This window comes from Alexandromys fortis, unplaced genomic scaffold (assembly GCF_014885135.2).
Source record: "Alexandromys fortis isolate MF-2015 unplaced genomic scaffold, M_Fortis_MF-2015_v1.1 scaffold_97, whole genome shotgun sequence".
In the NCBI taxonomy this organism is placed as follows: domain Eukaryota; kingdom Metazoa; phylum Chordata; class Mammalia; order Rodentia; family Cricetidae; genus Alexandromys; species Alexandromys fortis.
This window is the reverse complement of record NW_026067981.1, coordinates 2604916-2620333: the sequence shown is the minus strand read 5'-3', so window position 1 is coordinate 2620333 and position 15418 is coordinate 2604916. Positions and strand designations below refer to the sequence as shown.

General features: G+C 41.7%; 1 protein-coding gene across 1 annotated transcript in view; it reads right to left on the bottom strand.

Moving 5' to 3' along the window:
* Nucleotides 1-15418, bottom strand: part of F5 (coagulation factor V) — a 74555-nt gene that overhangs the window by 22245 nt on the left and 36892 nt on the right. The window contains exons 11-13 of the mRNA XM_050158311.1: nucleotides 8694-8844; nucleotides 5792-6004; nucleotides 1980-4422 (exon numbers count right to left, since the gene is read on the bottom strand). Coding sequence (XP_050014268.1) covers nucleotides 1980-4422; nucleotides 5792-6004; nucleotides 8694-8844 — 2807 coding nt within the window. The remainder of the gene's footprint in view (nucleotides 1-1979; nucleotides 4423-5791; nucleotides 6005-8693; nucleotides 8845-15418) is intronic.

Genomic DNA, 15418 nt, shown 5'->3' with positions numbered 1-15418 from the left:
TACACACACACACACACACACAGGAACACAAGTTAGCCTCTATAAAGAAGAAAAATTTGTCATGTTACTAAATGAAAAGAGCCAAGCACAGAAAGACAAAAACTCACGGAAGCAGAGTGGTTGCCAGGGACTTTGAGGGAAGCGGACTGGGAAGGTGTTGGTCAAAAGATACAAAATTTCGTTCAGAGAGCAAATGCAAGTATAATCAGTCATTGTGTAGTACAGCCTTGAAAACTGGCAGAATAAGCTCTAAGAGTTCTCTAACAGAAAATGAGTGTATGGTACATGTGTTTATTAGCTTGGGATACTTCCACAGGTATTGAAACCCCTCATATTTGGTAGCATCAATATTCATCAGAAGCAAAAATAACAACAAAACTTGTGAATGTCATGTGAAATCCTACGGAGCAATAGAAGGAATGGTTAGATTGTTTAATAATGAGGATGTGTCTCTGGAGAATTCTGTTTAGTGGTTAAAAAAAAAAAGCCAATCCCCTAAGATCATGTGTTGCACGACACAGTGGTCATGAAATGACAAAATGGCAGATATGGAGATCTGACTAGTGACCGCAAGGCTAAAGTGGAGTACGGTGGGAGGTAGGTAGATGGGCGGTACGAGGCATGTGTGTGTGTGTGTGTGTGTGTGTGTGTGTGTGTGTAGATGGCAATGTTCTCTCTCACGACAGCAGCAAGCTCCATACACTTTTTTTTAGTATAGTATACTTTTCTAAGAGACTACCACTGGGGTGACCCAGTAAAGCATATAAGGAATATTGTGTAATTTCTCACAAGAGTATGTGATTCCACAATTATCTCAAAATAAAAAGCTTAATAAAAATATAAATCCAACACATTAGGTCCCACAGATCTTATCAACTAAGTGAGAGGCCAAAAGACATCAAATTCTCTTGCAGATTCCAATCTCTCAAGTTGATGGAAATAAGCCCCAAACTCATCCTTCAAACACCTAATAGCTATAATATCTCCAATATTCTGCCTTCCCTCCTGTCTTTCTTTCCTGCTGGCCCCATCTAGTCACACACGGAACACATGAGCAGGCAAAACAACTCTGCAAGCTGTTAAGAGCCAGCTTCAGGCCTGAGAGGCAAGAGTTTGGAGGAACTGGCTTCCATTCTTTCTACTCTGTGTAAAGACTGCAACCCTGTCTCCTCAAGGCTCATCTTCGAAATATTCAGATAACTAGTTTATTCCCATGTAGTGATGGGCACTGCATTTAAGTAAGAAACCACAGGGGACAGCATCTTAAAGAAGCATTCTAAAGCAAATGCTAGCCACTGTATGAACAGTCCGAGGTGGATCAATCTCAATGCACATCGTGTTCGGGTACTATAATCACACTTTTACGATATGAGTGTGGCAGCCTTGATTAGCCACTACGAACTGTTTATTGCATACAGTCGCCAGATCTATCCCGACGAATCTGTAGTTGACTAATGATTCCTGCCCTGTTCTTCTGCTTTCATCCCAGAACAGGGTGGCTTTCCATCCCTCAGTGACACGGAATTGAAAAGAATATTAAAAATAAAAGAATAAGTGGATCTCTTAGAAACTGTTGTTAACAAGTAGATGCAAACAGAGATTTCTACATTAAAGTCTGGATTGGAAGCCAACCTCACTTGAGCTGCTTTGGTCAGCAGATAGCTATGCAGAGGGAAAGGTGTGTGTTAGGACAGGAGCATGTGTGGTAAGTGGATATGAGAAAGGAGGGGAGACTGATTTAACCACAGCATACCATAGACTTCCTCAGTAGTGGTTCTTATTCGTCTGAGTGTCATCTAAAGTGTAGAGGGCACTAGTATTGGAAATGGCAAAGGAAATATCACAGGCCCAGTTGACATAGGAAACTTAGACAATAGAAAGCACAGTTTGTTCAAAATCACCTCCCAGGAACTGCTGTAGGTGATTTTCATGGCAGTGGTAGGAAAAATGAGAATATAAAGAGAGAAAACTAGCCAAACCTTTGAGAAAATTTTGAATAATCCCAGGATATTTCTTCAGCAGCAATAAAATAGTATTGCTTGTTTCCACGATGGCCACGGAGGTACCATGCTGCAATGGTATCCGGATTTCTGGAGGAGTTGGTATCTGTCCTGGTGTCTGTTTTGTAGGGATCGTTATAGTTTACATAATAATCTTCAGTATAATCATCATCAATGCTTTCTAGCTCCTCATTTGAAATGATTTCAACATCATCTCCATCGACTCTGCTGAGACCTACTACAACAAGAGGATTGAGTTCCATTGACTTGGAAGTGTTATTGAGTTGGGGCGATGGTAAAGGAGATGGTGTGTGAATAGGATCTGGATGGAGAAGAGTCTGGTTCAGTTCTGGAAGGAGTAAAGACTGACCAGAATCTGAAGGGTCGGATGCTCGGCCAGGATCCTCAGAGGCTGTTTCGTGCCTGTGGCTAAGAGGAGGGCTTGTCTGGATGAGGTCTGGAGAGAGGGTCACTTGACTGAGGTCTGGGGATAGGATGATTTCGTCAAAATCTGGAGAGAGGGTCAAGAGGCTGAGGTCTGGGGAGAGGGTCACCTGACTGAGGTCTGAAGACTGGGGCATCTGGTCCAAATCCTGGGGAAGGACTGTCTCATCAAATTCTGGAGGGAGAGGCAAGAGGCTAAGATCATTGGGGGAGGCTTTCTGGTTGTCATCTGGAGAAAAGGGCACCTGGCCCAGGTCTGGGGAGGAGGGCATCTGGTAGTCATCAGGATAAAGGGGCACCTGACCGAGGTCTGGGGAGGAGGTCTTCTGGTTGTCATCTGGAGAAAGAGTCATCTGGCCCAGGTCTGGAGAAATAATTGTCTGATCTAATTCTGGAGAGATGGTAAAGAGGCTTGGGTCTGAGGAGGGACTTGTTTGGCCATCTTCTGAAGACAGAGACTTTTGACTTTGGTCTGGAAAGAAAGATGTTTGACCAATGTCTTCAGGGTAGGCTTCATGGCTTAGGTCATAATCAAGCCCCTGGCTGGGCTCTGGAGGAGAGGATCTGTGACTCGGGTCTGTGGGAGAGTGTGTTTTATCAGGATCCTGGGTAGGAAATATTGGAGATTGTTCCTCTGGAGGCAATGATGGATACACATCTAAAGCAGAGCTCATCTGTCTCGAGCCATGTTGGGAGGCTTGATGATGGTCAGAAAGTGACCTGTCAACACTTATTGAAGGGGAGGTCTGATTCTGGTCTATGGGAAGAGCTGTTTCATTGGACTTGTGGAGTAACAGTGTGTGATTAAGTCTCTGGTCTAAAAATGTGGGCTGGGAATCTCCTCTTAGTGGGTGAAAGCCTCTTGGAGATAGAAAACTATGGATTGCCATCTTCTTATCCTTCTTCTTCTTTCGTGTCTTGATGAACTGTCCGTTATTAAAGTCTCTGTTCTCTTTCTCCTGTCTTACTTGTGGAGATTTACGTCTAATTCCAGAAAACATTGGGAAGTCACGTGGCTTTCCTGTTGTTTTTGTAGTGGGGGTGCTATTGTCCCAAGCCCCTGAGATGTTCTGATTCTGAGGGCCATTCTGCAGCTTATCAACAGCTGTGTCTTCACCATTTGCTGGTATTATTTCATAACTACTTTTTTCAGAAGCCAAATACCATTCCCTATCCAAAAAATTGGATGTGTTCGTTTGTTTTAAGAGGAACAAATCAGTAGGAATTTCCTCGCTGGACCTCACTCTGGCATTAGTATTCTTTGGGTTTGAATGTCTCCTAGTTTTTTGGGCTGGTACTTTCATCTGAGGGAACCTATACTTCATCAGGTGGGCTCTTCCTAGCTTGGCTTTTTTATGCTTAGCATGTCCTTGGCTCCCTGATCCTTTTGCACCAAAGGGAAGTAGGTGAACCACTGTGATGTCTGATTGTGAATCTTCCACATCATGCTCATAATATGAGCTGGAATGGTGTTCTGTGGGAGAGTTGAGAACTGAGTTCTCACCCAAGCCAGTGAGGTCCTCTGGGAGCATACCAGTCATGGTGGCTCCTGAGCCAGAATCCTGAGATTCTTTGAGGTTGTTACTGGCGATACCACTAAGGTTTCCTGGAGAAGATTTTGAGTCATTTACTTTGTCTGTGCTTGGAAATATGGACTCCGAGCTGTTCTCTAGAGCGAGAGCAGTAAGATTGAACTCATCTTCCTCCTGATTCCATGATGAGTTTCTGAATGATCTAATTCCTAGTGACGAAGCCAATAGATACTGGTAATCCTCATCTTCACTCTCGATGGAAAACTCGTTTTCTGAAGAGTCATGAATTTTCCGAGTTGTCGTGGAATCGGGTGTAGGTACAAAAGGTTCATAAATCTCGTACGAGTCTTCATCATCATCATTCCGGATACATTTAACATCCCTGAATCTCAGTCTTAGGTTTTTGTGTCTTGGATTGGAATTCATGGTAGTTAACATCCACGTTCCTTTATAGGAGAGACAGAGAAGGGAAGGTTGAAAGCTCAGGAAAAGTTATAAAAACACCAGGATCTGCTGGGGGAAACAGTTTCTAGTGAATTTTAACCAGAGGGCCCATGTGTGAGCTATGGACCATGCTAGACTATAAATGGTGAGTTACTGAGCTACACAGAGAGAAAAACCAAGAATAGGGTGTTTAGGAATTTTTTAAAATGTAGCTTGACATTGCTTTGGTACCTATCCACAGGGTCATTGTACTTTTAGGCTAAGGTATTTAACAGAAATTAGCTTTAAACTATTAGTCCATGGAGATTAAGAAGAAAAAAGAGACTTTCGGTTTGGATTGTTCAACAATTGTTGCTTTAGAATACACCAAGAAAAGGGGAAATCAGTGATAAAACGGACCTCAAAAGTCATTACTGTCTGCTTACTTGTACATTTTGTCTGAGGCTTGGAATTTGAGAGATGATGGTGAGGTTGTTTTCCCACAAAGAAAGGGTATTTAGGTATTTCTAGGAAATAATGTATGTGTCATTTTGAAAGTGAATTACTGAGACACTAAGGATGACCTGGGACAGCACCAACCCAACTACTTGTTGAGTACTGGGCACTTGGAGGAGCTTACAACTAGGAGCTGAAACAACTATGGACAGTGCTCTCAAGCTCTTCCGAGGGAGACTTCGGGCTTAGTGAGGGCCAGTAACACATCTAAAGCTGCAAAACATTGAGCGGGATTTGAACTTGGGTCTTCCACAACAATATTGTCTCTGAGGCAGCCTCCAGGGCTCATCTAATGGTTGCTCACCTGAAGGTGGGGTGGTCTCTGATAAAAAAAAAATTGAAAAGTGGGGCTGGGGAGACAGTTCAGTTAGCACAAGGACCTGAGTTTGATTCCCAGCATCCATGTAAAAACAAAAACAAAAAAAAGTCAGGGCTAGTAGCCCGAGTTTGTAATTCCATCTCTGGGGAAGTGGATATAGGTGGGTCCTTGGTGTCCACTGGACAGTTACGATGGCCTATTTGGCAAATTCCATGCCACTGTTTCATAAAAAGGTCGACGACACTTGAGGACTGACACCAAAGGCTGCTTTCGTGGCTAATCCCTTTCTGCTGCTTCTTCAGGGTTACATCTGTCTTTCTGCCATCGTATGTCTTTGCTGCCCGGTTATTTCCGAGATGCGCAGATGGAATTGACATGAAACTGCTTCTATTTAAGCCATTATTTTCCCAACTATAAACCATGAGCAGCAGGGTAAGGCAAGCCCACAAGGGTCCTGGAGACCCACCAGGAGCTGTGGTCATTGGGATAGCTCAGTAGACCTTTCTCCACCTGAGAGCCGATCCGTTCTCCCTCTAAATACCTAGACTCTTACTCACCAACATTATCCATCGTGACGGTCACGGATTCACCGCTCATAGGGAACAGGGTCAGTGTGTCCTCGTGCTTCTTCCCGTAGATGAATGAGTGCCCGGTGAAGTGGATGGTCAAAATGTCATCATAAATTCCCACACTGCAGAAGTGCCACTGGACGGTGTCATCAAAGCAGAATCCTAGCGTGGTTATGCTCTCAGGCACGTAGCCGTTGAGAGCTGAAAGAGTAGAATCTGTCAAATGCCAGGCCTGTACAACACGAGGACCCATAATCACAGCCCAGACAAATGCCCCTATACTCATTTGGCTGCATTAAGGCAGTGGTTAGTGCAGGTAAGCTTTGAGGGCTAATGTGTGAGCAGGTCACAGTCAGCTTCCCAAGACATGGCTGATGCTCCTGACTTAGTTGAGGGGGGAAAATCAGGATAAAGATAAAGCCTCTCACCCACATTGGTTTAGTATGCATCCATCAAGCGACTATAAAATGTTACTGTATGCTCTGCTGTACTTGATTTAGATTGTCCAAGATGAGCCTACCAGGAAGACAAGTCTATATAAAAGAACTTTATCTTCTTGGGCATCATACTTGTGAGTAAGAATGAATGTCACAAAACAAGGAGCTTACTGAGCACATTTGTTGTTGAGAACTGTTATCTGTAACCTAAGGTTGACCGACGGCTAGTCTAATAGTTTCCATTCAAGCACTGAGTTCGTGTATTTTAATTATCTTTAAAGGAACACCACTTTGGGCAACATTTTTATTTACATATGTACTGCACATGGTAATCCAAGTAAGATATGATTTATTGGAGGGCACAACAAGTACACCCAGGTCACTACCGTGACCACAATCCTAGTACGTGTGGTGTTTGGTACTAAAAACAAATATAAGTGACTATGCACCAAATATATGTTGAGTTGCTGAAAGTGTGTGTTATTAGTTTCTACATCATTGCAGATGCTTTTCTAAATGGGCTAATACTATGGGCACTGGCTGCAAGAGGCTGTGAGCAGGTGTATTCCATTGACATGTGCTTTAAGATCAAATACACATTGTACTGTGAAGACAGTCATAAAGCATATCCCATTTATTTGTATTACTTTAAAAATTATATATCTTTACATCATGAAAGCCTATCTCAAAACAACAAAAAAGATAGTATCTGGAATATGCTGAGCTAGGTAAAGATTATTCTAATGAATCTCACTCATTTCTCTTTACTTTTCAACTTACCAGGAAATTTCATGTAAATGACTCACCTGTAATTTTTTGGGGTAGCACTGGTCTAGAGCTATAGGTTTAGAACTATCACAGACCCTGAGCTATAGGTCTAGAGCTATCACAGACCCTGAGCTACAGGTCTAGGGTTATCAGAGACCCCAGCTCTAGGTCTAGAGCTATCTATCACAGGGCCCTTACTGGAAGGAAATTATGTGAAGTCAGCTTAATGTGGCACCTGTCAGTCCTGAAATTACATGAGCAGTCTCTGGGAAGCCGCCTGCAGAGAGGTGGTCATTCATTAGAAAAGGTGGTGGAGGTGGCTTTTTATTTTGAGAAATGGTGTGCGTGTGTGTGTGTGTATGTGTGTGTTCGTGGGTGTGTGTGTGTGCATGGGTTTGTGTGCATGTGTGTGTGTGTGTGTGTGTGTGTGTGTATAGGGGACTCTATTGTTGGGAGGAAATTGCTTGCAGTTGCCACAGTGAACTCATCTCAGACTTCTCATGACAATGGACTTTGGAATCATAGCAAATATCAAGCTCAGGGAGCTTTCCCTCTGCTCTGAATTCCTCTCCACATACTTTCTCTTCAGACTTCTGCATCCACCGCCTTCTCACGACACTGGGCTCCCAGGCTCACCTTGCTTGACTCTGGCTGGAGAATGCAGCTTTCTCTAAAAGACATCTTATCTCTGTCCTGGCATCAACTAGAGGGTCTTCGCCATGCACATTTCTAAAACCCTTAGGTACCACTGACCAAGGTCCTCGTGCCTTTCCTCCCAGCCTTCATCGTAGCCTAGTGCATGCACACTTTAACACACACACACCACATCACATTCACATACTACACATACACATGCACCACACACACATACATACATACCACACCACACAAACACATATACATACCACACATACACACCACACAAACACATACCACACATACATACACACACCACACATACATACATACACACACCATGCCATACACATACATACACTGTACACACATACATACACCACAGACACACATGTACACCACACAAACACATATACCACACATCACATACACATACCACACATACACACACCACAAACACATATATACATACAAACCGTACATACAAACACTTATACACACCACACAAACACATACCACAATACATACACGAACACACAAACATACACCACACATACACACACAAACATACACACATACCACGCCACACACACATACATCACCACACACACATACACACCACACAAACACCACACACACACACACGTGGCACACACCTTTAATCCCAGCACCTGGGAGGCAGAGGCAGGCGGATCCCTGTGAGTTAGAGACCAGCCTTGTCTACAAGAGCTAGTTCCAGGACAGGCTTCAGAGCTACAGAGAAACCCTGTCTCAGAAAACAAACAAACAAACAAACCCCACACAAAATTTGGAAGCATGAGGCCACTCTGACTTAAAGAATCACTAGACTTTGAACCTTGTCTTAAAAGAAAAAAAGCTTTGGTTGCTCTGTTATCAGGCATCCCATTACCAAGTCTTCAGACCCTGAGTGAGGAGAGGAGGGGTTGCTTTTGAGAGAGGATTAAGCCATCATATTTTTGCCTTTGGGTAAAGACATGCTGCAACCACTAGAGTAAAAAAGACAGATAGAAGCGGGGGCTCCGACTTACTGCTCATGATATTTGATTCATAAAACTTGGGGTCGTCACGTTTCACCTCTTCAGGATTTTCACAAAACTTGTTGATGTTGTCCTCAATGTACCAGCTCTTGTTCTCATCAAACACAGCAAACACAGCCTGCTGCTCAATGTCTGCTGCTTTCTGGAGGTGAAAGGGCAGGGATTAAAGCTCCAGTTGGCTCCTACTTCCCCATTGCTTTGAGTCCAGAGAAGCCACATTTCAGGCACCTATGAGAGCCCATGATGTACCAAACACTTGTCAGAGATATAGCTAATACTTGAAATCAAACAGAAGGGGATCAGAGAACTCAGTCAAAAGTTCTTAGGGGAAAAATGCTACCTCCGTCTGGCACCTGCAAGCCAGTGTGTGTCTGTAGTGGGGCACTTTTCAGCACGAAAGACTGAGTATGCTCAGATGATGTAAAGGAGGAGCAGAAGGTTGCAACAGGGAAGCTTCATGCCCTTCCTTCCCGTGTCCTTTACGATATCAATGAATCAGGATCTTACAAGTGTTCTGATTTTTCTAGGCATCCGCCTATTTTGCATGCCTTTGAATAAGACCCCTTTCACTATTATTTAACCTAATGGGAATTTTAGGTGAATAATATAAGACTATTCATTTGCAATGAAGAGAAACTCAGGATGCTGGGGATATAGTTATCTTGGTAAAGTGTTTGTTTAGCATGCAGAAAGCCCTGGATTCTCCCAACTACCACATTTGCCTGGTGTGGCAGCGTATGTCTCCAGTCCTGGAGGCATGGAAGTTCAAAATTATTCTGGTTACACAACCAGAAGTTGAAGCCTGCCTGAACTACAAGAGAAACCTCTCAAAACAAAAACAAACGACAAACCAACAAACAGGGGAGAGATTGTTCAGCAATTAAGAGTGCTGGCTGAGGACCCGTGTTTAATACCTATCATCCACATGGCCCCTTACAACCATCTGTAACTATAGGGGATTTAACTCCCTCTTCTGGCCTCTGTGGGCACCAGGGATACACACTGTATGAAGACATGCATGCAAGCAAAACACCCATACACTAAAAACAAAAATAAAATAAAAACTAAAATTTAAAAATAAAAAGAAAGAAAAGACAATTTTTAAATGTTCAAGGCCATCCTAGCCCATATAGTGAGTTTGAGGCCAAGTTGGGTCACATAAAAACATGTCTCAAAAGAAAACAAACTCAGAAATCTAGTCTCTTTGGTCACATTCTTTGCTGTAACTTAGTCTCACCAAAGAAAAACTTTTGACAGGCTCCAATTTCACCAAAACTATGGCTCCAGCTAGGCAGTGATGGTGCATGCCTTTAATCCTAGCACTAGGGAAGCAGAGGCAAGTGGATCTCTGCAAGTCTGAGGCCACCATGGTCTATACAGCCAGTTCCAGTACAGCCAGGGCTACACAGAGAAACCCTGTCTCAAAATCAAAGCAAAGCAAAGCAAAAACAACAACAACCCAAACAAACAAACAAAACTATGGCTCCAAATGTTCTTGTTCTAAGGGCTCTCTCCTGTCTCTGTTACCTGCCTCTAAAAACAACAAAGACTGGCACCAAGTTTTCACTGCATTCTTATGCCACCCTGTAAACACATTTCAGTGGGGGGAGGGTGTTCTTACTTATGTGATCAAAGAGAAGAATTAAAAGAGCTTAACTGGCTTCTTCATCACATGGGCAACACTGACAGGCCTAGGGCTTGAAACTTGGTTAAAATCCAGCATCAAGAGCAAGCTCCACCAAGAGCAGAAACCAGGAGCAAAATCCAGTCCCAGGAGTCAACTCAGTCCCGGGTCAATGGCGGATCAGGATTGAGCCAGTGACCAGATGCAGAGTCAGTGATCTCCATCGGAACAGGTAGAGGAGAGTAACTGCTGAGCGAGTGAGCCAGAGCCAGAGACCGCTGAGGGTCCAGACATGAATCTGAGACCTTCAAGGGAGTAGACCTAAGCCAAGACCCCTGGGTTTGGGTGTGAGTAAACCTGGGATCTCCGATGGAATAAGCAGAAACCAGAGATCTCTGTGGGGCTGGGTGTGAGTCTGGGACCCCCAGAGGGAGTAGGCCTGAGTCAGGATCTCTGTGGGTCCAGGACCTCTGTGGGTCTGGGCACTGGTCTGAGACATAAAAAGAAATAGGCAGGAACCTGGAACCTTTGCGGGACTGAGCCTGAGTCTGGGACCTCTGAGGAAGTAAGCCTGAGTCAGATCCTCTGCAGTTCCGGGTGCACTCAAACCTGGGACATCTGAAGCAGCAGAATGGAGCCAGAAATCTTTGCAGGACCAGCTCCAAGCCAGAGACTTCTGCAGGAGAATATCCAGACCGGGATTTACAGAAACATGGCAAAGCCAGAAGCCTAGGCCAAAGTAGATCTGAAACAGCAAACTCCAAGGGAGCAGAGCAAAGAACAGGAGCACTGAGCTATCTCCAGGAACACGGAGTAACCAATGGTGTAACTAAAACTGTGGCACTGACTGTACCATGAAGAACAATCATCTGAGCTTTGGATTCACTAACACCTAGAAGGTTATTTAACAGAATCTCAGACAGCCCCAACCACACCTATTAGAGAAAAAGATGAGTAGACAAGGTAAGAACACACACAACACCACAAGAGCAACACAACACCAGTAAAACCTAAAGACCCTATAACAGCAAAACTTGAACAATCAAATATGAATGAAGCAGAAGAAAATGACCTAAAAAATAACTTCAAGGAATGTTTGAAACTCTAAAAGAGGAAATGAGAAATTCCCTTAAAGAAATGGAGGAAAATACAAACAAAAATTGGAAGACACCAGCAAATCACTTAAAGAAAACCAAGAAAAAGAAACCAAACATATGAAAGAAACTATTCAGGACTTGAAAACTGAAAAAGAGACAATAAAGAAAACACAAGCTGAGGGAATTATAGAAACAGAAATCATAAGAAAACTTCAGGAACCACAAACACAGGCATGAAGAGCAGAATACAAGAGATGGAAGAGAGAATCTCAAGTGCTGAAGATACAGTAGAGGAAATAGACTCATCAGTAAATCTAAAAAATGCTTAACCCAAAATATAAAAGAAATATGAGACACCATGAAAAGGCCAAATCTAAGAATAATAGGTATAGAAGAAGGAGAAGAAATTCAACTCAAAATCACAGAAAATATACTTAACAAATTCATAGAAGAAAACTTTCCCAACCTAAAGAAAGATATGCCTATGGAGATACAAGATGCCTGTATAACATCAAATAGACTGGATAAAAAATAAGTCCTCTTGCCATATAATAATCAAAACACTAAACATACAGAATAAAGAAAGAATATTAAGAGCTGCAAAGGAAAAATGCCAAGTAACATATAAAGGCCGACCTATCAGAATTTCAGAATTACACGTGACTTTTCATTGGACACAATGAAAGCCAGAAGTCAAGTGTTATGCAGACATTAAAAGACCATGTATGCCAGCCCAGACTACTATACCCAGCAAAACTGTCAATTACCATAGAAAGACAAAACAAGATATTCCATGACAAATCTAGATTTCACCAATACCTAGCCACAAATCCAGTCCTACACGAAATACTACAAGGAAAACTCCAACCCAAGGAAGTTGGCTACACCAACAAAAATACAGGCAATTGATGGTCTCATAGCAGCAAATCCCAAAGAAGGGGAAAATGCACAAATTAACATCACCAACAATGGAAACTAAATTAACAAGAGATGGCAATCACTGGTCATTAATATCCCTTAATGTAAATGGATTCAACTCACCTATAAAAAGGTACAGGTTAACAGATTGGAAATGAAAACAGGATCCATCCTTCTTCTGCATACAAGAAACACATCTCAACCTCAAAGACAGACATCATCTCAGAGTAAAGGGTTTGGAAAAATATACCAATTAAATGGACCTAAGAAACAAGCTGGTGTAGCTATCCTAATATCTAACAAATTAAACTTCAAACTAAAATCAATCAAAAGAGACAAAGAAGGACATTTTATATTAGTCACAGGAAAAATCCTTCAAGAGACAATCTCAATACTGAACAACTATGCCCCAAATACAAGGGCACACTCAGATGTAAAAGAAACACTTCTAAAGCTTAAAGCATGCATTAAACCCCACACACTAATAGTAGGAGACTTCAACACTCTCACCACTGGACATGTCAGTAAGACAAAAAAAAGGAACAGAGAAATAAGAGAACTAACAGATGTTATAACTCAAATAGACTTAACAGACATCTATAGAATATTCCATCCAAACAGAAAAGAATATACCTTCTTCTCAGCACCTCAGGAACCTTCTCAAAAACTGACCACATACTCAGTAACAAAACAAACCTCAACAAATATAAAAAAATTGGAATAACCCAATGTACCTATCATATCACCATGGTTTAAAACTAGAAGTCAACAGCAAATACTAATTCCATAAAGCCCACAAACACATGGAAATTAAACAACGCTCACCTGAATCATGAATGGGTCAAGGAAGAAATAAAGGGAGAAGTCAAAGACTTCCTAAAATTCAATGAAAATGACCACACAGCATACCCAAATTTATGGGACACAATGAAAGCAGTGTTAAGAGGAAAGTTTATAGCACTAAACACCTACATAAAGAAGCTGGAAAGATCCCACACTAGTGAATTAATAGAACATTTGAAAACTTCAGGACAAAAGAAGCAAACTCACCTAAGAGAACTAGATGGCAGTAAATAATCAAATTGAGAGCTGAAATCAACAAAATAGAAACAAAGAAAATAATACAAAGAATGAGACAAAGAGTTGGTTCTTCAAGAAAATCAACAAAATAAACAAACCATTATCCAAACTAACCAAAAGGCAGAGAGAGAATATCTAAATTAACAAAATCAGAAATGAAAAGGGGGTCATAACAACAGACATGGAGGAAATACAGAGAATCATCAGGTCATATTTCAAAAACCTGTACTCCACAAAATTGAAAAACTTAAAGGAAATGGACAACTTTCTAGATAAATATCACCAAAATTAAATCAAGACAAGATAAGCAAATTAAACAGACCTATAACTGCTGAAGAAATAGAAACAGTCATTAAAAGTCTCCCAACCAAAAAAGTCCAGGATCAGATGGTTTCAACTCAGAATTCTACAAGACTTTTAAAGAAGAACTAATACCAATACTCCTCAAATTATTCCACACAAACGAAACAGAAGGAATGTTGTCAAACTCTTTTTATGAGGCTACAATTACACTGATACTCAAACCACATTACTAAGAAAGAGAATTACATACCAATTTCACTCATGAACATTGATGCAAAAATACTAAATAAAATACTAGCAAATCAAATCCAAGAACACTTCAGAACCATCATCCACCATGATCAAGTCGGCTTCATCACAGAGATGCAGGGATGGTTCAACATACAAAAATCTGTCAAAGTAATCCACCATATAAACAAGCTGAAAAATAAAAACCACATGATCATCTCATTAGATGCCAAAAAAGCTTTTGATAAAATACAACATCTCTTCATGATAAAGGTCTTGGAGACAGCAGGGATACAAGGAACACACCTAAACATAATAAAGGCAAAATACAGCAAGCCAACAGCCAACATCAAACTAAATGGAGAGAAACTCCCAGCAATTCCACTGAAATCAGGAGCAAGACAAGGTTGTCCACTCTCTCCACATCTATTCAATATAGTTCTTGAGGTCCTAGCCAGAGCAATAAGACACAAAAAGGAGATCAAGGGGATACAAATTAAAAAAGAAGCCAAACTCTCACTGTTTGCTGATGATATGATAGGTTGCATAACCAATCCCAAAAATTCTGCCAAGGAACTTCTACAACTCATAAACAATTTCAGTAATGTAGCAGGATACAAGATTAACTCAAAAAAATCAGTGACCCTCCAGTACACAGATGATAAATGGGCTGGATAAGAAATCAGAGAATCAACACCCTTCACAATAGTCACAAATAGTATAAAATATCTTAGAGTAACTCTAACCAGACAAGTGGAAGATTTGTATGACAAGCACGTAAATCTTTGAAGAAACAAATTGAAGAAGACATCAGAAAGTGGAAAGATCTCCCATGCTCTTGGGCAGGAAGCATTAACATAGTAAAAATGGTAATCTTACTAAAAGCAATCTACAGATTCAATGCAATGCCCATTAAAATTCCAGCAAAATTCTTCATAGATCTTGAAAGAGCAATGCTCAACTTCACATAAAAAGGCAAAAAAAAACCAGAATAGCCTATACAATAAAAGAACTTCTGGAGGCATCACGATCCCTGACTTCAAACTCTACTACAGAGCTACAGTACTGAAAACAGTCTGGTATTGCCATAAGAATAGACAGGAGGACCAATGGAACTGAACAGTAGACCTGGATATTAATCCACACTCCTTCGGACACCTGATTTTTGACAAAGAAGCAAAAAATATCAAATGGAAAAAAGAAAGCCCGCCTGCGCCTGGGTTAAAACAGGTCTCACTGAACATAGTGGACAATGAGGACTACTGAGACCTCAAGAACATGGGCAATGTGTTTTTGAGCCTACTGCACGTATTGGCTTTGTGGGATCCTAGGCAGTTTGGATGCTCACCTTACTAGACCTGGATGGAGGTGGGTGGTCCTTGGACTTCCCACAGGGCAGAGAACCCTGATTGCTCTTTGGGCTGACGAGGGAGGGGGACTTGATTGGGGAAGGGGGAGGGAAATGG